Source organism: Metarhizium brunneum, chromosome 4 (genome assembly GCF_013426205.1).
Source record: "Metarhizium brunneum chromosome 4, complete sequence".
In the NCBI taxonomy this organism is placed as follows: Eukaryota; Fungi; Ascomycota; class Sordariomycetes; order Hypocreales; family Clavicipitaceae; genus Metarhizium; species Metarhizium brunneum.
The window spans coordinates 4,163,635-4,186,096 of NC_089425.1; the positions used below are offsets into that span (position 1 = coordinate 4,163,635).

At 54.8% G+C, this 22,462-nt stretch overlaps 5 protein-coding genes across 5 annotated transcripts; 2 read left to right on the plus strand and 3 right to left on the minus strand.

Annotated features, from left to right (window-relative positions):
* Positions 1-1,289: 1,289 nt before the first annotated feature.
* On the minus strand, positions 1,290-1,613 carry G6M90_00g079420 (uncharacterized protein; the record flags this gene model as incomplete). Its single annotated transcript, XM_014684428.1, has 1 exon — positions 1,290-1,613. The coding sequence occupies one exon, from the start codon at positions 1,611-1,613 to the stop codon at positions 1,290-1,292; it is 324 nt and encodes a 107-aa protein (XP_014539914.1).
* Positions 1,614-2,115: 502 nt separating this feature from the next.
* On the plus strand, positions 2,116-3,438 carry dao1_1 (D-amino-acid oxidase; the record flags this gene model as incomplete). The annotated part of the gene is made up of 5 exons (XM_014684429.1): positions 2,116-2,150; positions 2,219-2,338; positions 2,403-2,601; positions 2,658-3,061; positions 3,126-3,438. The coding sequence occupies 5 exons, from the start codon at positions 2,116-2,118 to the stop codon at positions 3,436-3,438; spliced, it is 1,071 nt and encodes a 356-aa protein (XP_014539915.1).
* A 1,678-nt stretch (positions 3,439-5,116) lies between these two features.
* ustP_2 (Peptidase S41 family protein ustP) lies at positions 5,117-7,356 on the plus strand (the record flags this gene model as incomplete). Its single annotated transcript, XM_014684430.1, has 2 exons — positions 5,117-5,569; positions 5,629-7,356. 2 exons carry the CDS (start codon positions 5,117-5,119, stop codon positions 7,354-7,356), a joined length of 2,181 nt encoding a protein of 726 aa, XP_014539916.1.
* A 2,374-nt stretch (positions 7,357-9,730) lies between these two features.
* Bref-PKS (Highly reducing polyketide synthase) lies at positions 9,731-17,194 on the minus strand (the record flags this gene model as incomplete). The annotated part of the gene is made up of 4 exons (XM_014684431.1): positions 9,731-12,188; positions 12,270-12,648; positions 12,724-16,424; positions 16,497-17,194. The coding sequence occupies 4 exons, from the start codon at positions 17,192-17,194 to the stop codon at positions 9,731-9,733; spliced, it is 7,236 nt and encodes a 2,411-aa protein (XP_014539917.1).
* Positions 17,195-18,717: 1,523 nt separating this feature from the next.
* On the minus strand, positions 18,718-21,945 carry las21_1 (GPI ethanolamine phosphate transferase 2; the record flags this gene model as incomplete). The annotated part of the gene is made up of 6 exons (XM_014684432.2): positions 18,718-19,364; positions 19,448-19,555; positions 19,635-20,086; positions 20,165-20,427; positions 20,494-21,541; positions 21,614-21,945. 6 exons carry the CDS (start codon positions 21,943-21,945, stop codon positions 18,718-18,720), a joined length of 2,850 nt encoding a protein of 949 aa, XP_014539918.2.
* Between the last annotated feature and the right edge of the window lie 517 nt (positions 21,946-22,462).

The following is a 22,462-nucleotide window of genomic DNA, read 5'->3' on the forward strand; positions in this document are numbered from 1 at the left end:
ATGTCTTGTCGGTAGAGTCTGCAGTGTCCGGTGGGCGCGCATTCCGGTAGATGGCAGACGTCAGATGAAGAGGATTCGAGGGGCCACGATGCGGGGAGCGAACGGGTTGTGGGCGGCAGAGACGAGGACGGGAAGGAGCCAGGGAGGGGCGCCAATTCAGGTGGTGGAAGGTGCAGCCCACCACTTTCCGTCGCTGTTCTTTTTGAAGATGCCATGCCGTGCCTCTTTATTTCGATCGATTCCGCATTTCCCTCGCTTGGCGCACCCTTCCTTGCCGCATGCCGCTTTATAGCAAGGCGGCGTGATACCAGACAAATCCGGGAATGGCGACACCTTCCCACACATTGCAGAAAGATGCCGCACCAATATCTACTAGCTTAAAAAGAACACCGTGACCTAGTTTACCTTGTCCCACAGATTTGAATCCTTCATCTTATCGCAAAGAGTATCCAACTCTTTAGAATCAGGTAAACTGAGACATAGTGTTTATTTCAAGCTAGTAGATTTTTGGCCTGTTTCTTTTTTCCCTTTTTCTCTACTTCTGCTATAAAGTATTTTCTTCTAACAAACGTAGATGATTCTCTATTTTTACCTCAAGCCATATGAATAAAACCATTTACAGCGTGCAACGCCAAGGTATGGCTCTTGCTACAAACCCTAACCCGCGCAAGCTTGTAGAGATGGACTCGCCCGCGACGTGGCTGTCCACAAGACGCACAAACCTTTGTCACACTTGCAGGGAAAGTCGAAAAATGTGTGCTACGTATGTACTAGTCGGAAGAAGACAAAGGACACGTCGGTACACAACTGAACAATAGTGCGCGGATCCCTGATACATCACGGTGCCACGAGCGTATTGTCGGAGGAAAGATGTCCAGTACTATTTTAGCTACTACCTAAGATTGACATGTAGGCACTTACAATGTTGCCCTGTAGCACAGCTAGTTAAATTCCAACACGTATAGACCAACATGTTCACCAGCAAACACCGAGTAACTTGGAACACGACAGGGCGACGATTGGAACAACTTTGAGAATTTGGCAGACATTGACAGCCTAGCAATAGCTATGATTTATGTCTCAACATCGTCTGGCGAGCACGTAAATACTCGATAAAGTACATGCTCCTGGGAAAAATCCCCAATCTTGGGCTCGCCCGCGTCAGAACCAACATCTAGGTAGATGCGAACCGAAATACCGTCCCTCGACTCCCTTTTAGAAACAACATTGAACATTCGATAGAGCCTCCCAAGCGCGCCCGTGCACGTACTGGCCACATCTGCAGGCATTTACTTTGACGTCGTCTTTGGCTTGTGCCCACCCGGAGAGGGCTTCGCTTTCCGCGCGCCAGCAGGCTTGCTCTGGCCGTCGACCGTCTTGGGCGCGTGAAGGGGGTCGACGGGCGACCGGTCGGCGCTGACGTCCTCCTCCGACTCTGTGGGCTGCGGTTTGTGGCTCTGCGAAGACGACGCCGCCGCGGCTGCCTTCTTCTTGGGCATGCCCGGCGATGCGCTCATCGAGAAGGGCCGCGTCGCCGCGAGCGGCACCAGTCGTGTGCATGCGGCGCGGGCGCGCAACGGGAATTGAGCCGTGGCAAGTTTCGTGGACGACATTTTCGTTGCGTTGTGCAAGATGGCATCTGTACGCACGTCCAGGGAAGAGCCAAGTTCGTTTGAGGAAGCCGATGAGGGGTTCAGGCATCTATCTCCATGGCATGATGCCGATGCTGCCGTGGCAAAAGGCGGGAGCGCTATGCCCGATCCGGGTCGCGCCAGACAAAGTGTAATCCAAATATCAGAGCAACCAATTCGCCGAGGTGGAGGGGCTTTGTCTATGCTCTTTACTTGACGGAGCGTCGCCAAGGCGACAAATCTCTGCCGTAGCTTTGTACTGAAAAGTCGCGATTTGTATGCAATCCCCTTGTGATCACTGATGACGCACAACATGATCCGGTTAATGGAGTGGTGGGGAAGCGCCGCAGAAAGCGGAGTTGGTCCCCGGCTCCCCGGTGTCGGCACGAGGCCAGCATCGGCATAACCACCATCTCGAGTGCTTGTTACAGAGGTCAATTCCTTCAAAACCATCACTCATTTTACCTACTCTCATCCCATCGCAATGGCGGCGTCTTCCGATTCAATCGTGATTGTGGGGTGAGCCCGAGATCCGGTTCTCTTGCCGTGTGTGATGCTCCATCAAATGCTCATTGATGTTTTCCCAGCGCGGGCATTATTGGACTCGATGTCGCCCTGGTCCTTGGCAAGCGCGGGTTAGGCCAATGCATCACCATTGTTGCCGAACACCTCCCGGGTGATACTTCGCCATCCTACACCTCGCCGTGGTATGATGCTCCCTGTCCTTGCCAAACCAACATGAGTCCCGACTCCTGACCTGTCCCGCTCCAGGGCCGGCTGTAACTTCTCCGGTATATCGGGGAGCGACGCCAACGCGCTGCGATGGGACAAGCTGGGCTACGCTCACCTCACCACCCTCGCCGCTGACTATCCCACCGAGTCGTTTGTGTCGTGGACGCAATCCATAGAGTACTGGGACGCCAACGCACCCCAGGACAAGATCAAATCCATCTCGGGATATATGAAGGACGTAGGCTTCTCCTCCCCCATTCAACAGGCAAAACACAGTCGCTCATCTCGTGCAAGTTCACCATCATCCCCCAACAAGAACTACCCCCCGGCGTCGAATACGGCGTGTCCTGCACATCCGTCACCGTCAACGCGCCCAAACACCTCACATACCTCTACGACCTGCTCAAAGACCACTACGGCGTCCGCTTCCTCCGCCAGAAGCTCCCCAGCATCCAGGCGGCCTACGCCAGCCCCCGGACCCAAATCCTCTTCAACTGCACCGGCAACGCGGCCAGGACGCTGCCCGGCGTACAAGACGCTAAGTGCTTCCCGACCCGGGGCCAGGTCGTTCTCGCACGAGCCCCCACGATGCGCAAGAATGTGATGCGCCACGGCCGGGACTACGAGACGTACATTATCCCGCGGCCGCAGTCCAACGGCAACGTCATCCTGGGCGGCTTCATGCAAAAGGGCAACAAGTAAGTCGGCTTCACAGTCTTCATGTCCCGGCGCCAAGTGTCTGATTCTGTTCACCACCCGCAGCGACCCGTCTACATATGGCCACGAAACAGACTCGATTTTAAGGCGCACAAAGGGTCTCTGTCCTCGGGAGCTGCGCGACGGACCGTGCGAGGTGCTGGCTGTGTTTGCGGGCGCCCGGCCCTCACGCGAGGGCGGAGCGAGGATCGAGCGCGAGAGCATCTCTGTCGGCGGATCTGAACGCCTCTTGGTGCACAACTATGGCGCTGGCGGCACTGGGTTCCAGGCTGGCTATGGCATGGCGCTTGATGCTGTTGCCTGCGTCGACGACGTGCTGCGGGAGCTGGAGCAGCTGGTGAACCGGGCCAAATTGTAACTTGGGCGCTGGTGATGGTGTTGCTGCGCAGCGGCAAACGCGCGAGGTCCTTCTGAGGGCATGTATCTGGAAGGACTAGTAAGTCAATAGATGACGAGTGGCGAGGAAGGGACATGGCCGGATATTTTGTTCATTAGTACAGCAGCAGTGATTGTCTGGTACACTTGACGCTTCCCGCGTCCAACAGAGCTTTGTGCCTGCGAATTTTAGTAATGGGCGGCCAGCCTATCGCAGCCGGTGAAGCAACTTGTTAGTTATGGTGGCCTCTATTGTCGCAAAGAAGGGAAAAAAGGCCTGCTATTGTATGAGAATAGTCAGTGTGTGTCTCGTCTAATCCCCCCCAAGCGCGCAGAGTTGAGACGATAATGCCAGTTTCAGCTGCTCTCGGTGGTCCTGTTTATATTCCAATATTTGGCACAAATCCACCGCACCATCCATGTCAGCCTTTGGTGGTTTGGGATAATCTTGGAAGCTACGGAGCGTGGCCTTGGCTGAAACACATTGTTAACTCGACTTGTTAACTACTATCTGTTAAAGTTTAGTGATTGTCTCATGCCGCTAACAGCCTCCCTGTGTTGGGTTTCACGTTTTAAGGGATAACCGAAATATTGTGGGGGGCAAATAACCCAAGAGAAACGGCATTAACCGGGGATGATCTGAAGAGTATCATATATATTATGATGCGGCCCTTGATTCATAAACGAGCCACTACTCGTTTAAGTTGCTGCTAGCACGAGACTGCCTTGGTTGGCATTACTGTACACCCCGGCCATGTTTTGACAAAGTTTGCATCAGATGCCCGATTAGTTCCCGGATGCCTAATGAGGGCAGACGGGGCTCCTTATCTGCTCTGATCCTGGAAATTTGTGATTCGCATTGATGCGCCTCATCTTGGCGCGTAATCGGTTTGCGTGCTGTAGCGCCTCAACTTCAACCCAGAAAACGCGGACGGGCGTCTCTTTGGCGATACCCTTCTCCACTTCCACATGGCCGAAATGATGTCATCTCCCGGTTGATATGTTCCCCAAGATTCCAAGATGGCTTCGGAGGGAATCATTGACTTGTGGAGCCCCGTGACGGCAAAAATCACGGCCGCATCCGCCATGCGGCCGATATTACGACTAGTGATAGATGAGTGATTGATGACGGAAGCCATGATAAATACACGAGAGTTGAATCTGTCATAAAAAGACGTCCCAAGATACTGCGGCAAAATTGATGTGGTCTCTCTTAAAATTTTAAAGCCTCCCCAACCACGTGGTGTGAAATCAACATGAGAAGGATAGTCACGTTTCAGGTCTTCTCCGCCATTGTTTGTAATAGAGCTCGCTCTGCATTTGGGTTATATCCTCGTCTTGTGTTATACATGCTCGCCTAGCATTTATTGGTATCATATTTGCATCATATTGCCACGAGTCGTGTACGCATACTTGTCCGCTGTTTATGCTTACTGGACTGGGGGATTGAAGCCGGAAAGACTCTACCGGTGTTTCACCTCTGATATTCTAGAAACCGACTTTTCGGCTTTGAGTCTGTCCCACGCATGTTTCACCAGGGCTACATATCAACCGACTTCTTGTATACATAGAGCTCTCTAGGTCAACCTGGCTGCTTCGTTATGCAACTTTCCAACCATCCCTCACATCCATATGTCTGTCGAGATCTTATAGTAGAAATCATGAGGATTCATGTGCTCTTAGTAGCTGGAACAGCCCATGCCGCCTTTCGACAACGCTGGAGCATGCAAAAGGTTACAAATGCCCCGTCCAGCGTCGTCGCAGCAGATTCACAACAAGCTAGCCAGGATCCATGTGCAATTATTAGCAAAGCTTTCGAGGCCGTTGCTACGAACAAAACGTCCAATGGGCCTATAATTCTTGACTTGAGGCCATCTGTAGGAACTGCATGTCGCAAATCACTCCCGGTGATGCAAAAGGCCAACCTCAAGCTTCTGGACTACCTCCGGCCATACATCGAGTTTCAGAGCACCATAGAGCTCCTAAAAGATCCTCCACCAGAGTACTTGCTCCCTGGCGTCGATATCATGGGCGGCATGCAGGCCATGAGGCAAAAGCTTGAGAACAACAGTTACGAGTCACAGCTAGACGTGATGACTGACTTGCACAACATTGTAGGCGGAAAGAAGAATTTTGAGCATTAATAGGTGAGCCGCAACTGACAACAAGATAGTTTGTCGCGGCAAGCGACAATCACTTTGGCTACCTACCGGGCCTATTCAGCGCATTTCGATATGCCCGACCCGATCTTAACTTCAGATCTATTTCGACCGATGGATTCGATATGCCACAGATTTTCGACGCACAGGATCTTTTAGCCCTCGAAAATAAGACGTATACGCCGTCTCCTGTTGCCACAATTGATGGTCAGGAGGTATACGAATTCCTGGAGAAGGAGGCCATGGGCGTGCCTCAAGGTCATCAAGATCCGGATGCCAAGTTAAATTTACTCTTTGACTCAATTCCATTAAGAGCTGCCGGAGGTGGAAGCGCAGCTAGGTTTTCCATCCTCGAGATCCCGGACAGCTACACCATTGTACATAAAAACGGCACCTTGCGGATTGTGACAAACTCTATCGTTACTCTTCCAGATGTAAATCTCACAGGCATCCGGTCCGGCCAAGAATTCCAAAAGAGATTTGAAATTCCTCCGCGGAACAAAACAGCTGAGACTCCGCCGCCGGCACCACCTAGGAACGAGTCTGCTCTTGTTGATTATCCAACGCCCCTCGTCAAGCACTCTGATGAGTTTGTTGCGAGCTATGCTCTAAACGACACTGAGATGCGCGACACCATGGTCATTTCATTCCTCAGTTTCGTTTCCCTCGTAAAAGAGGATATTTTAGCCAATGAAACTGCTCTTGGCTCATTTGTGCGCCAGTTCGGAGACGTCATTGACCAAACAGCCAAAGCAGCCAAGGAGCAAGGCCGGGACAAGCTCATCATCGACATGTCCGCCAACGTCGGCGGATCACTCGACCTCACAGACTTTGCATACACCACCTTCTTCCCAGGGGCTCGCTTCGACAGCTTTGACCGGTACCGAGTCGACAGCGGGCTCAACTTCCTAGCGCGCGGCGCAAGCCCCAAGGCCGTGTTGAGACTTTTCGTCGCGCCAGAGGGACTACCCATTGACGCGGCGAACCGCACAATCGACTCTCCCGACGCCTTGTTTGCACCCAGGCCCATCCAAGGCCAGAACATGACTGCCGAGTTTCACAGGAACGCGTCCACGCGCTACTTTATCAAGCCGGACGTGTTTCTGCGCGGCTACGAGCCCAACGAGACGGCGGCGAGGCGCGAGCCCCCCTGGAAGCCCGAGAACATGGTCATTCTCACCGACGGGCTGTGCGCGTCGGCCTGCACCATCTTCACGGGCCTCTTGGTGCGCAACTTTGGCATTCGCACCATTGCCCTCGGCGGGCGGCCCCTCAACAAGCCCATGCAGGCCATAGGGGGCGTCAAGGGCACCCAGGTCTTTGCCAACGCCGAGATTCAAAACATTACAGCCGACGCGGTGAGAAAAAGCGCGGGCCAGGCTCGTCAGCAGTCGGCTCGGTCCATCCCCAGCGTACGGGATGCGCCTCTTTTGCCGCTCATGCAAGAGCCCGGCAGCGGCGGGTCGGTCAACTTGCGCAACGGCTATTCGCAGGACGATGTGGACGGGTTCCCGTTGCATTTCAAGTATCAAGCTGCGAATTGTAGGCTATTTTACACGAGTAAGATGCTCACCGATGTGGCTGAGACGTGGCGACGGGCGGCGCTGGTTGCTTTTAGGAACGGGACGTGTGTTCCTGGGTCGACTGTCAACTCGGACGGGACAATGGGAGCCAAGGCACCTGAATTTGACCCGGACGTGCGAGGGAGGGCACCGGGAGTGCCTAGGCCTACTCTCGAATGACCGGGCCTAGCTGGTGCTTCTTGGAACTTGGGAGCTTGTATTATCTGTTTACAAATAAAATAATGCCGAGTGGGTTTTTATGTTCACGCTTATGCTAGCATTGCGCTTTTATTATATTTATAACCTAGTCTATAAAGGGATTTACTGGTATAATCTTAACTAGAGTCTATTTCAGTAATAGCTAGCCTTGTATTTTTTTACTTAAAACTATAAGGACATCCGAAACCCGACGAAACTGACCGGGGTCTCGACATGCTAGAGCATCGAGCAGCTTACTTTCTCGAGCAGCTCCAAACTAAAGCCGCCCAGACGAAACGTCGGGGCTGTTGCTTCCGGAGATACAGTGTTGAAGTCTGCTGCCGGAAAATCGACGATTTTGATAACAGGATTGCCCGTCTTCTGCCGGAAGCGTTGGTCTCCCCTGTGGATATTGTGTCATCTGGGTCGTGGGGTCCTGCAGGAAAATAGTTGCCGTATGAAATATCCACATTATAAACCTCGTCAATTACACCTGTACGTGGATTTACGGCGTTAATTCTGATGGCAGTGAGTTGTGAACACCGTATAAGGTCCGAAAGTCAGCTGCCTGTACAACTCACAAGCGCGTCATGGACAATTCTCCGCTTGTTCCGTGTCGCATACGAGGCATACGGACTGGCAACTGCGGTCTAACTCCCGGAACGTGACTCTTGGGGAAGATGAGCAATAACGTTTGTGGCAGACCGTGTGGCTGATGGTTGCAGCAACCGTTGACGTATTCTATGGGTCAACGCTTCAAATACTGGGTGATGGTTTGTGGCGTCATGTTCGATTGCCAGTGAATTGCTACAGGCCGGACTACATTGGGAATAGAACATTGAACAGAAAACTGGACAGCCTGGTTGCTGCTCTCGGTCAGACTGTCAGGCTACCTTTGGCATCATTGATGTTACACGGTCTGTTATGGTTCCCTGGTATATATACGACGAACATATATTACCTATTAATCCTAAGAACTACTAGTAGTGCAAGCCCACTCACAGTCGGCCGAGCTTAAACTCTAAAAGAGAACTCCATACAACGACTGCAAGTACCCTCTACAAGTTACTTTTGAGTTCCCGTTATAGCCAAGTCTAGGCTCCTACATGTACACTCCACTGCCGCCACAGACTAGCTGCACACTACCCCAAGTATCGGTAGGGTCGTGGCTGGCACAAGTTCCGGATTCGACAGCACGGTTACGGACCTTGCAGGATCCATCTCTATAGATTGTAACTAACCTCAAGTAAGCCTCTAGAACTTGTATTAGTCGCGGGGTTGCTATAAAACTTACAAGTACACTGTGGCCCAACGTATGGCGCACTCAGAGACAGATACGAGTTCGAAATAGGGCGGCATGACCCTACTGGAGCGATATGTTGATAGCCATGTCCTTGGCAACTGTAATCTGCAAAGAGTTTGAATTGCGGGAACTTGGCAGCAGCGCTAGCCACAATACTGGCAGCGGCGAGAATACTTGCAGTATACATATTGTAGTATTTGGTGTAAAAGAGAAAGTTCTTGCGGTATTGTGTGCTGTTTATTTACGGTAGTTCTTGTCAGTATAATATTAGAGGCTACGCCGTGTATTTATACTTGTAAGATTGTCTTGTTGCTTGGCTGGCAGCCAAATTACAGAATAGATAGGTAAGTTGGCAGCCTAAATATTGCGGATCTTTTGACTTTCACTTTTCTTGTTTAAGGTTTAGTTAATAAAGTTACGATTTTTTTCTGTTGGAGAGGGGAGGGGGCTTACACTTGACCCGGCAAAGAGTTTTACAGTAAGTTATGTGGCTTACAAGATAAACCTATTTGTCTACATATGTACCTTGAAGCAGTAAACCTGCCTCGAAGAATTATATCTCCAATTGCTATTACAATTAGCGTTACAAGTTAATAGCAGAATAGCCAAGTAATGGCAGATAAATAGCGGTTTGCCCTTATACTCTTTTTTCCTCCGCGGCGAGCGCGGGGCCGACGTAGTTTTGCGACGCGTCGGCCATTTCCGCGTCGTACGTCGTCGTGCAGCTCGGAGGTCCATTCGGACATGGCAATGACTGATGCAGCGAGTTGATGCTGCCAGACAGCTGGTATAGCGCACGCGTGGTAAGCTACGTTGTTGTCTGTTGTTCGGCCTTTGCGAAACCAGCTTGTCAGTTCTGTCGACTAATCTCACCTGGCCAAACGCAACCGAAATAGGTGACACGCATGAATTTAGACAATTGTAAACTGAAAAGTACTTGACCATGTACATTAGCAAAATTGAGAGTTATATACCACAAGCAGCGCTATTTTCACGGAAGAGGCTATATCTACAATCTGGTACCATCTACTCCTGCGCGCTTTCTGCGCGCCGTCAGTGCGCGAGCTTCTTCAATATAGACTCGCTCAGCGTTGTAAGCGTTCGCGATCCCACAATCTCCAGAGCGCTGATTTCGACATTAAGTTCGGCACGCAGCCAGTTCCGCAACTCGACTGCAACTAGCGAGTCAACACCGTAGTTGGCCAGCAAACGCATAGGATCGATAGACTCGTCAATGCCCAAGCTACGCATCAGCACCGTGTTCAAGAGCTCCGTGGCAGCAGCCAACAGGGTCTCCTGCGCAACCCCTCCCTTGCTGGCGCCCTTGAGGATGGCCAGCTTGCTAGACGCCGACGATGCTGTGCCGCTCGAGCCCGACGAGGTGCCCGCGGCCGCCCGCAGCGAGCTGAAGCGGTGGACAGCTTCGAACGGAGGGTTGCCGGGGGTAATTGCCGTGATGAGCTGCCCGGCCTGCTGCGGGTTGACCTTGCCAGTCTGCAGGAGGATGCTGGATCGGATGATGCGGTGCAGCAGAGCTTCGTTGATGGGCTTCCACCCGCGTGACTCGAAGATGCGGCCGAGCATGTCCTTGTCCTTGAGGTATCCCACCTCTTCGACGGGGCCGAGGTTGATGGCGTTGGCAGGAAGGCCCTGCTGGATGCGGTATGCCGCGAACGAGTCGAGGAAGCAATTTCCAGCGGCGTAGTTGGACTGTCCTAGCTGGCCCAACAGGCCGCTCACACTGGACAGCATGGTGAAGAAGTCGAGGGGCGTCGGCTGCTCCAACGATGCCCTGTGCAGGTTCCATGTTCCGTCGACCTTGGGAGAGATGGGCTCGCGGAACTCGCCCGGCGTCATGGTGGTGAACATGCGATCCCGCAGCACCATGGCGCCCTGGATCACACCGACGACGGGCTTGGACGCCGAGGCGAACGCTCGTCGGACGTCGTCGAGGCTGGTAATGTCGCCCGTGACGAGGTCCACGCTGCAGCCCAGCGAGTTGCAGTCGTAGACCGTCTTCTGCGATTTTTCATCTTCGTAGCCGCTGCGTGAGATGGCGACAATGTTCTTGGCGCCGCTCCGGGCCAGATAGACGGCCAGGCTGCCGCACAAGCCCTTGAAGCCGCCGGCGATGAGGTACGACCCGTCGGCGCGGAGGCGAAGCCGTGGCGCTGCTGGCCGGTATTCAATCGGTGTGGTTCTGGCCTTGTCGTACGAGATGACCACCTTGCCAATCTGCTTGCCGCGCTGCATGTAGCGGAAAGCCTCGACAGTTTGCTCGAATGGGAAGACTTTGCATACGTGGAGCGGCTTGATGTGCTTGTGCGCAATCAAGTCCATGATGTACTCGCCCGTCTTGCGCGTCGTTTCGTCGGTGATGCTGGGACGCGAAAGATCTAGCGGTCGGTACGAGCAGTTGCGGTCAAACGGCTCCATGGACAGGTTGTTGCGGTCGAGCATATCCTTCTTCCCAATCTCGATGAGGCTACCATTCTCTGCAATGCACCTCCACGACTCATGCAGCAGATCCCCGGTCAGCGAGTTGAGGCAAAAGTCCACGCCGCGGCCACCCGTGGCCCTCATCAGCTCTGGGCCGAACGAGACGGAGCGGGAGGAAAACATGCGGTCCCTGGGAATACCGTAGTTTTCCGAAAGGAAATCGCGCTTGGCCTCTGTGCCCACCGTCACGTAGATCTCGGCGCCGATGTACTTGCAGAGATCGATGGCCGCCAGCCCGACGCCGCCCGACGCCGAATGGATCAACACCGAGTGCCCCTTCTGGATGTTGGCCATGGTCACGAGGCCGTAGACGGCCGTGTGCACGGCGATGCCAAAAGTGGTGCCCTGTTCAAAGGAGATCCAGTCCTGCAGGAGATAGACGGCGTGCCAGCGGTTGCGGACCTTGTTGCCAAAGCAGCCACCGTCACGGCGGACCATGAGCACTCTGTCGCCGGGCTTGACGGTGGTGACGTCTCGTCCGATTTCAGTGACAACACCGGTGCATTCAAGCCCAAACAGACGCTCGTTGGCGGGGACAAAGCCCATGGCATTGGCCAAGTCCTTGAAGTTCATGCCGGCGGCGCGCACCTCAATCTCGACCTCGTCATCTTTCAGGGGGGGCATGTCTGGGATCTCAGTGTACGTGAGCGTATCCAGGGTGCCGGTCCTGTCACTAATGAGTCTGATGGTAGATTGATGGCCGCCGATGATGTCCTTGACCTTGTCGGCGCCGTGCTGACTGTCATGCTCGAGTTTGTTCACGGCCTCATCAGAGACAACACGACTGGTGTAGAAGACGCCCTTGCGCTCCACAAACTCGCTGTCCACCTTGGACACCTCGGAGAGCTTGCGCAAGTGTTTCAGGGCTCTGTCTATGGCGCCAAAACTGGCATGGCTGTCGTTGGATTCGACATCGAGACACACAAATACATTGCGGGGATACTCGGCCTTGAGTGACCGAGAAGCACCAAACATGAGACTGAGCTCCGGAGTGCTGACTTCCATTTGCGATCTGCAATGTACCGGTTAGCTGAGTCGTACAACGAACTGACTAGTCAAGTGTGCCTAGCTGCACGTTTTCATCCAAACTTACCCCTTGGTGACCCAAAGGATCTTGCACTCGCGCTCAAGCAATCCCCGCAGCAGTTCAAACTGCTCATCCAGCAAGTCAGTCAAGACGGGAGAAAACATTTCATCCAAGACAAGAACGGTGCTCTTGTCCACGATTCCGTCCAGGGAGAGACTTTGCTCAACAATCTGCCACCCTTGCTTGGCCAGGGCATCCCGGGCAGCATCAGTAGAACCATTGCTGGTTTTGAAGTGCACCAGGTTGACAACCTTGTCAGCCGAGTCTTCGGCCTGAGAAGCACTGTTGCTGGCGATGCCAAAGAACATGACGTGTGAAGGGCCGTCTCCAGAGAGCTTGACAGTGTTGTACCCAGGAACAGCGACATCCACCTCCTTAATCCGGTCTGAAATGCCATGTTAGTTATCCAGTCGTTCTGGGAGTATGAAAAAGTCAAAAGAAGCACGGATCAGATACTCACCAACTTTTGTACCCACGGCATCGTCGTTGAGGACGAGCAGGTATCCACCATCGGCTACCGCTTGTCGTGCCCCTTCGAGGGCTTTGACGAGAGCAGTGGTGATGGTGGAGGCTCTCAGTATCACAATGTCAAACTTCTCGTCATCGGCAACAGAAGCAGTAAGGCAGTCTGCCTCATGGACCACGTGAGTCACATTTGTTTCAGAAGTGTACTTCTCTCTGAGCTCAAGAGATGCCTTGTGAGCTGGTGCCGATAAAGTATATGCGCAGCCCTCAGCTATGGGACCGGAGAGCTGGCGGAGGCCATCTAGCCACAGACTACGCGCAGTGTCCTGTTGTCCCTCCTCGTAGAGGACTTCAAGTATCTTGCTCGTCGGCTTCCCATGAGCCATGATGGAAACGGCCTTGGCGACGGCGGCCATCGGCGCCGTGTTGGAGGTGGCGGCTGCAGACATGACAGCCGAGAGCTGTTCCGGCGTGAGGAAACTGGCATCCTGTGCCCATTGAACTTGAGTGAAGACGTGAGGCGCGTCCGCGCTCGCACTGATGGAGTGATATCTGAGCCCCTGCAGGTGGAAGAGAGTTTGGTTCGAGCCCTCGGCATAGGTGCGAATGTCGCTGTAGAACCTCTTGTTATCGTCGGGGCGGCCAACGCCACTCCACATGGCCTCTGAGGCTACGATGCCCCGTTCAACGTGGTCGGGCTGTTGGAAGATGACAAGGTTGTCAATGAGACGAGGCGGCATCATTGTGTCCAAGGCCGAGCGATGGCCGCGGTTGAGAGCAACCGTGGCAATCTGGAGGCAGCCATCGATGGCTGTGGGATGCATGGCGTATTTGCTCTGGGGATAGCGCGATGGCGGCGTGTCCAGCTTGATAATGGCTCGGCAGTTTCGCGCATCAGCCTTGGCCTCGATAGACTGGCAGGGTTGAAAGGCCGGGCCGAAGAAGTATCCAACGTCTCTCATAGCTTTATACCACACGGATCCTGGAACGCCAAATTTCAAGGGGCCGACATCGTCAGCCGTCGCAACGTGGCGGGCATGTTCTCCGATGGACACCAAGCCCTTGCAGTGCTCCTCCAGAGCGCCGTTGCCGTCCTTGGGAATGGACGATATGGTGAACTCGTGCCAGGTCTCCTTGGTGCTGGAGCACGGCTCCAGCGAGAGCACCAGCTTGGTACCGGCATGTTCGTTGAGCGTCAACATATGGGGGAACGCGACGTTGCGCAGCTTATACGTCTGGTCCACGACGGCGGCATCGTCGGGAATGGCCCCCAGCACCTTGCTTTTCTGATACATGGCTTCGATGGCCATGGCGATGTAGCCGGCGGCGGGGAAGATGATGCTGTCGCCCAGCGTATGGTCCTTGAGCCAAGTCACGTCGCTCACGCGGAGGTTGTTCTTCCAGATGGGCCGCGTCCATGGGGTCCCAAGGATCTTGCTGCCCAGCAAGTCGTGGTGCACAAACTTGCGGAATCTCCAGTCGGAGCTGGACTCGCTCTCGTGCCAGTACTTTGTCGAGTGATCCCACTGGTAGTTGGGCAGGTCCGACACAAATGTGGGAGGGTCCGGCAGGCCATCGTCGTTGAACGGCGCCAAGCTGATGCCCGAACCGGCGTTGAAGAGCTTGCCGGCGCATTCGAGCAGCGTCTGCATGGCCCCGACGCCTCTCTTCCACGCCGACGTGTAATCAAGAGACGTTCCCGCCGCCTTTTGAACCTGGTTGACGGGACCCGAGAGGGCATTGCTGGGGCCAATCTCGATGAGGTAGTTGATGCCCTCGCTCTCCGCCTGGACCATGCTTGTAACGGCTTGGCTGAAAAGAACGGGGGAGAGCATATTCTTGACCCAATAGTCGGCCCCAGGCGACTCCCCGAGGCGCTTGTTTATGGTGGACGAGAACATAACCGTGCCCGTGGGGGCCGATCGAGTCTCCCACTCGACGTGTCTCTCCAACAGCTCCATGTACGCATCGGAAGCGGCATTCATATGGCGAGAGTGATAGGCAGAATCCACCTGCAGAAGGCGAGCAAAGTGTCCGTCGTCTTTGATCCTTTGCCCCAGCTGCTCCAGCTCCGACCTGAGACCCGACACGGTGATGCTCTGGGGGCTGTTAAAGCAAGCAATTTGGGCCGAGGAGCCATCCAAGTACTTTTGGGCGGTGTCGGGTCCCAGGCCGACAGCCATCATCCCGACGGGGGCGGCGTGCTCGACCGCGGACGTGGCCTTTCCACGGTAAAAGGCAATTTTGATGGCCTGCTCGGGGGTCAACAAGCCGGCGGCCACGGCCGCGGCAATCTCGCCCGAGGAGTGGCCAGCGACGGCGCGACAGGACACACCGGCGGCGTCGAAAATGGAAAGAATGGCCAGCTGCAGGGCTGTGACGAGAGGCTGGGAGATTTCGGGGAGCCTCATGTGGTCCGGGGAGCGAGGGCCGGTGAGCTCGTCATAGAGCGTCCAGGCTGGGGCCCCGTACGACTTTTGCAAGACGTCGTCGAGTTGCTTGACCGTCTTGGCTGCGACGGGGAAATTTGCCAGCAGCTCTCGGCCCATCTCGGGCCACTGGGCGCCCTGGCCGGAGAATACGAAGGCAACAGAGAGTGGCTCGTCACGCACATGGTCTGTCTCAAAGGCCTCTGCGTCGAGATAGTGGTCGGACGCCAGGACAAAGCCACGGTGGTAGTGGCGAGACCTGCGCTCGCCGAGGGTATACGCCAGATCCCGTTGCTGGACGCACACGCTGGGATCCGAGAGGTGCTTGTCCAGCGCGGAGAACTGGCCCTGCAACGACTTGTCGCTGTTGGCGGAGAGCACCATGATGCGCTGCCTCTGGTCAAGCTGCTCCTCCTCGGCGACGGCAAGACGGCTCTGGTCGTGATACGATGAGACATGATGGCGCGGGAAGCCCTTGGCCTCGTCGACAATAGCGTGGGCATTGGAACCACCGTAACCAAAGGAGTTGATGCTCGCTCGCCGCAGGGACACGGCGGGCCAAGGGGTGGCGGTCCGAGAGGTCCAGATACGCAGCTTCTCAAAGTCAATCTTGGGGCTTGGGTCGACAAAGGTCGGGTTGCCGGGAATCACGTCGTGCTCCAGACTCAGGACCGTCTTGATGAGCCCCGAGAGGCCGGCAGCAGGTTCCGAGTGGCCGATGTTACTCTTGACAGACCCGATGCGCAAGGGCCGCTCCGGAGACTGGAACTCGGTGAAGACGCTGGCGATGCCGCTGGCCTCGATGGAGTCGCCGGCGCGCGTGCCCGTGCCGTGGAACTCGACGTAGCTCGTCTGCGCGAGGTCGCGGATGCCGGCGTTGCGGTACGCCTGGCGAATGGCGGCCGACTGCGCCACGGGGTTCGGGCTCGCAATGCCGGCCGTCCAGCCGTCGCTATTGGTCGCCGTGCCCCGCACCACGGCCCGGATCGGGTCCTTGTCCCGGATGGCGTCGGCGAGGCGCTTCACGTAGATCATGTTGACGGCCTCGGCCTTGATGTAGCCGTCGGCCTTGGCGTCGAACGTGTGGCACTTGCCCGATAGAGAGGCCGCGCCGTTGGCTCCCATGTAGTGGTCCATGACGTGCTCCGGGCTGCAGTACAGATTGGCACCGGCGACCACGGCCGACTCAATCTCGCCCGTGTGCAGGTATTTCATGGCCAGGTCAAGACCGATCAGGGTGCCCGAGCAGGCTGTGTCGATGGTCATGCTGTCGAGGGCAGGGTTAGTTCAAGGGGTCTGCGGACTCTTGTTCCCTTTCTCTGCGACGTGGTCGACGTACCTGGGGCCCTTCAGGTTGAAGGAATGGCTGATGCGGTTGCTGAGCATGGTTCTGCCCACGCCCACAACCGTGGCCGACGCGCGATTCTCGGGATCGCGAGCTTGCATGTCGCCATAGTCGCTGGCAAAGGAGCTCACGAAGCACCCGACTCGGGCGCCATCGAGCTGCTCCATGGTCACTCCGGCGTTCTCCAGACCCTCGTAGACAACCTCTAGAAGCTGTCGCTGTTGGGGGTCCATGGAAGTGGCCTCGACCCCCGAGAGGTGGAAAAACTTGGCGTCAATGTCGGCCGGGTCGACGCCTTGAAGGAACATGCCGCCGGGTGACGCCATGGTCTGTGACTTGAGAGAACCGTCGTAGTGTGTTGCGAGGTCATATCTGGTGCCTGGGGGGGTATTGATAGCGATCTTGCCATCGAGCAGGAACTGCCAGAACTGCTGGGGGTTGTGGCATTGATCCGGTAGACGGCATGCCATGCTTACAATTGCTACTGGTGTCTGGACACTTGGGTCCGCCCTGGGACCATGACCGTCGCTCCTCGTTGCGGCGGCGCCCAAGAGGCCATGTCCGTTTGTGCCGTTTGTATGATTCGACCCGTTGCTGGGATAGGACCCATTCGAACGGCCATGGTCCATGTGTCCGGCTTGGCCATTGGTGCCATTGGCAACGGAGGCTTGGATATTTTTGACCTGTGTCATGATGCTACAGACTGAGGAGAATGGAGCTCAAAATCAGACGGAATCTTAATTCTTGAGAGTAGTGCAAGTGATGGATGGAGGGGCCAGAGTAGACGCTAACGGGACGGTGTTGAGATAGGATGGATTTCTGTCCTCTATCTGTCTTTCTTTCAAGTGAAGGGAACTCTTTCCTATCTTATAAACAAGTCCATGCCGTGTGCCGGTACTAAGTAGAGTACTGATGGACACATAGGGTGGTAATCCGATATCTGACAAGAGCCATCTCGACCAAATCCACCTTCCTTTCACTGTCGAGCAAAAAGCGACTTGCATGTATTGAGAGAGGCAAAGTCAATAGTGGCCAAAATACCCAAGGTGCCGTTTGCGCAGAAACTAGCAACGCGTGTCGTTTCTCGGCAACAATGCGAATCAGGATGTGTCTACGACTGCCAAGACGCTCAACTGCAGCCAAAGGAAGCTTTCATGTGGATATCAGGTGGCGGATGAGCCAGGGTTGCTGGGATGCATTCTATGTGGATGAGAACATGGGAAAGGGGTGGGAGTATTATGTGTACCCTGTCAAGGGGCAGAGGCTACTTATGTCTACATTGATACATGTAGGCGCCACTGAGCTGTGGCCAAGATCTGGATATCGCGGGTATTCCGCCAAGGGCCGCTACTGGCGGAATTTTTGGCTCCATGGCTCAACCGTCAACCCGATAGCAGGGGAAGCTTTAATGGAATAAGCCGGTGATGCCGGGTGCGCTCGGCTGATGCAGATGGTGGGCGCCGCCACCAAATGAATATGCCGCAACCTATCCCAAAGAATTGGCTTTGTTGCTAGATGGCCAGCTTCTCGAGAGCTTCAAATCCCGGCCCGATAACATGGCCGCACAAAACCATGCCGCAAACCCCACGATGTCGTTGCACCAAACTCTTTACGTTGTCCCACGTCAGCGGAAACGTCCCCATCCCACGTCAGCATCCTACATCAGCCAGAGCAACAGGACCTTTTGACGACCCGCCTCTTCCACAGCTTTTGCTTCCCCGCATTTGTTACGTCTGTCTACAATGAGGCTGCCCGGTGGCGCTCCGCAGGTGTCCGTAGCTGCTGTGGGAGATAGTAGCATGCATTTCGTGTGAACATGACCCAAATATGACTAAACTAGGAAATGAAAAATTACGGATAACATGGAAGGCTTGTGGTGCTGCGTGATACATGAGATTCTGGGCTTGCGCGGGAGAAATAATACTACTGGGAAACTTTAGTTTACGCCGGCCTAGAGAAAACAGGTTTAACAATGTAACCTCTTAAGAAAGAGACTAAAATAAAGCTGCCTTCACATACTTTGAAACTCCATCCAATACCGGGACAGATGTACTAAATTTCGCGTCACTTGAGTGAGAGTCCTTGAGTCTAACGAGAAACAAGCGTTTCTACAAAATCTACCAGCTCAAAACTGCAGCTAATACAAGACTACTGGCAGCAAAACATATGTGGCTCACATGAAGCCTTCACGAAATGCTCCTGAACTGCATCCATTTCACCGCCTACCATTGATGAGAAACCACAAGCACGAGCAGCCCAGGCAGTTCATCAGAAACTGGTGGAAAAATGCCCATAGAGATGCATTTATGAATTTTGGCGCAAACACATCCCAGAGATTTTCATGACCCCAGGTGCATAAGCAGGCCAAGGTAAGCGCCAGAGAGCTCAGGCCCGAGAACATAGTGTGAAGGGCCAAATACTCAAAGTACGGAGATTCGCCCGCTTCCGCTCCGGCTTTCATTGTTCCATTTGCCTTGGTTTCAGATGTCGCCGGCGTATGTGTATCGCCACGATGAATCTTGGCCTCCGACTCTTGCCACTTGACAAGTCTCTTTGATGTTGACTGTACTCCACGGGAACTCGCGGCGTCTCCGTTTTGTGTCCCCGTGAAGGGCTCTTGTTTCGTCTCAGCCCACGATGTCAAGAGACGTAGGCCGGCAAACAACCACCAAACAGGGCCAACCCAATTGCTCAAGACGGTTTGCAGCATGACGCCAACCACACTGGATTCACCAAGTCCGTTGAACCCATTCAAAAGGTCGAGAGTGGCGATGGAGTTGCTTCGCCCCATGCTGTAGAAGGCGCTCTGGCCCAGTAGTAAAACCGTTGTTGCCGTTTCAATAGGTGACGGGTTCATTTTCACTGCAACCAGCAAGAAGACGGAGTTAAATTCAAGTTTTGTGACTACATTGGTGCGTGAACACAAGGGAGTTGGGACGACGTACTCAAGACCTGAAGCTGCCAGTCGAACATTAAAAACAAGGGAAGGTTTTTGGGTCGCGTCTGCGATCGGAGGTACAAGTTGAACAGCTCAACGACTTTACTGATGGTATCTTCGAAAGCAGGTCAACGTTTGGCTGCCAAGCCTGGGCTCAAGTAAATGCAAACGGTAATGTTCAGTTGGTGACTCACCTGATGGGGCAGGGCTGTCCCCAAATCGATGATGCAGCAGGTAGTAGACCAGGCAACTCAAGAGCCCTGTCCAAAAGGCCTTCAGAAGACGGTCTTGCCTCAGGGTGGCCATGAAGTGCTGCGCATGATGAGATGCGAAGCCCAGCAGCTCCGGGTTGAAGTCATGCGTCGACGAGAGCTTGAAGACGACGGCGGCCGCGCACAGCGCCAGCGCCGCGCCAAAGGCTGCGTGTCGACCCAGTCCTGCTCGCAGGTTTTGCGCAATCGACATGAGAGCAGACGTGTGGGACAGCAGCACTGGAATCCAAAGAGCCACGGGGTTTCGAAAGATGAAATCGTCCATGCGCTCAGCGATCGAGTACTTGGTCCCATTCTGGTTGACGCACTGACTCAGGAACTGGAGAGCCACGAGGCCTGCAAAGGGAATAAAAGCGCGGTCCGGTCCGCGGGCCCTAGATCCAGGTAATACCGGTATTAGAACTCGTTATTCGTTGTCAAGTGGCAGCGGCAGGCCTCGTGAGGAAACAAACCTTGTAGACGCAAGATATACAAGCCATGCCAGCGAGCCCCAATACCAGTAGTGATGTTCCTCTTCGACGAGCCATGGGATGAACATGGTCGCTGCGTGGGTGGCGGTGGCGGCAAATAAAGGCCACCTCGTCAAGTCGAGCGAGATAAAACTCATACATGTGAATGCCACAGCCGTCATCAGAAAGGCAATACCGATGAGAAGTCGACCGAGACTAACGTTGTCGACGGATATGCTCAAGAGCTTCTGGGCCACTTTGGCAAACTAATTGACTCGACGCGTTAACAAGAGAAGAAATGACAACATGGCTTGTCAGAAATGCACACATACCTCGTAGATGGAGCTCTTCAGCATTCCTCTAGCCTCATCCCCCGGCGCAGTCTGCCAATCCTTCTCAGCCTCCAGCACAGCATCCCAGAGGCACATGGCACGCCCAAACTCGCTGCTGTGCGCCTCACAGTCGGTGTAACTTGCGTCTCCAGACGAAGAGGCATGTGATGCAATGCCGTGTTTCGAAGAAGCCAGAGCGCCACGAAGCTGCCTGGCATTTTCTACCAAGAAGTCGGTAGCTGCGTCGTCGTCCCCCATCGCAGACAACAGCTCGGGTATGAAGATTCCTGCGTTTCTTTCCGGTATGGAAAACCCCAACAGTCCAGAAAGCGAGGGCACAATGTCAATCTGGCTGACGGTAGAATAGTACAGGTAGTCCCGTGCGACGGCCGCCGGAGAGTCTCGCCGCGTCGACGTGGTCCCCCGCAGCCGCGGTGATATAAAGACGGTGGCGGCGGCCAACTCCTCGGGGAGACGCCCGCCGTGGTTGCCCTGCGCCGTCATGCCGTGGTCGCCGAGGAGGATAAGCAGCGTGCGCTCCATGTGCACTGCCGTCTCCAGCGTCCTGTAGATGGACTCGACGACGGCGTCCATTTCCAACTGCTTGGGCCGCATGTGAGCGGACCTCGGCCCTCCCATGTGAGCGATGCAGTCGAGGCCGAGGTAATGCAGAACGAGCGCCGCCCAGTCGTCGCGCGCAAGCTCCTCGGGGAGATGCCTCGTGACGTTGGCGTCGACGTTGGTGAGGCCCGGGACGTGGAAAGACGAAAAGTCCTCCTTGCGGTCGAAGACGTCGGGGTACAAGTCCACCCACATCTCGATGCCGTAAAACACAATCTTGTTCTTGTCCTGGCGGGAAGCCTTGAGCCGCGACAGCCAGGTGTCTTCGCCGTCCAGGCGCATGGCCTCGGGCGAGTTGGCCACGTTGAGCCAAGCGTCAAGGAACGACTGGCTGGAGCCTTGGGTCAAGGCCTTGATACGAGAGACGGTGAGAGTCGGCATGGCGGCAAGGGCTGTAAATGGGATGGCCGCTCCAGACCGTATGAGACTATACCGTCATGTCAGCGCATAGCACTGTCTTGTCATCTTGGGTGGAAAACGGTCATGCCGGCTTGTTTACCTCTGCGTGAAGGGAAAGCCACTCTCCTGGGCAAAGACAAAATCACTATCACCTCCAGAGTCAGTTGTTGAGATTCGCCAGGCTGGGCTCCGGCAGGAGCAGACTTGCCTTCTCAGTGCGTCAACGACCATGAAGATGACCTTGTCAAACGGTGGTGCGTTATGACGGTAAGGGCTCGGCGCTGGGTGGTGCATTGCCTCATCACCACCTTGGGCGACCCTCGGTCGACTGCGAAAGAGGCCGGTCATGAAGATGAGCATTCCCAGAGGAATCATGAGGTTTGATGCCAGCAGCAGCAGCCGGCTGCGCTTCTTCCTGAACATGATGGGCATTCTGAGCGACAAGTGTAGCCGGCAAGAGGCGAGCCAAGTTGTGGGATGAAGCAGCGATGTCTTGCGGCTGGACGGGACGAAATCAAGTCAGTCCTGCCCATTGTCTGCTTCTTGTTTAATCAGCCTCTCCAGGCATTTGGATACAGCGGAGGGAGACTTGTCAAGAGACCAGACTCTATTCGTCAAGTCCTAGATAGGTAGGTAGTCAAGGTACACTGCATCCACGAATGTGTCATGACGCCGGCATCGTGCATGTGTGGTTGTGGTCAATACCACCACTCCCTTTGTCCACGTCCCTGCACGCCCAAACCAAGAACAAGAAACCGGCATAAATACGACATCTGGATCCTACAATGTAGCTACCTGGCTGTTCGCACCCTACCACGGTACCACGGCCACCCCCAAACTCATCTCCACTCCAGATGTCACCCACATACAACCGAGTTGTGTGAACAACACCCCGGGATATCACAATGCCTTGCGTGCCGTTGCTCGCAATTCCATCAAACTCTTTCAC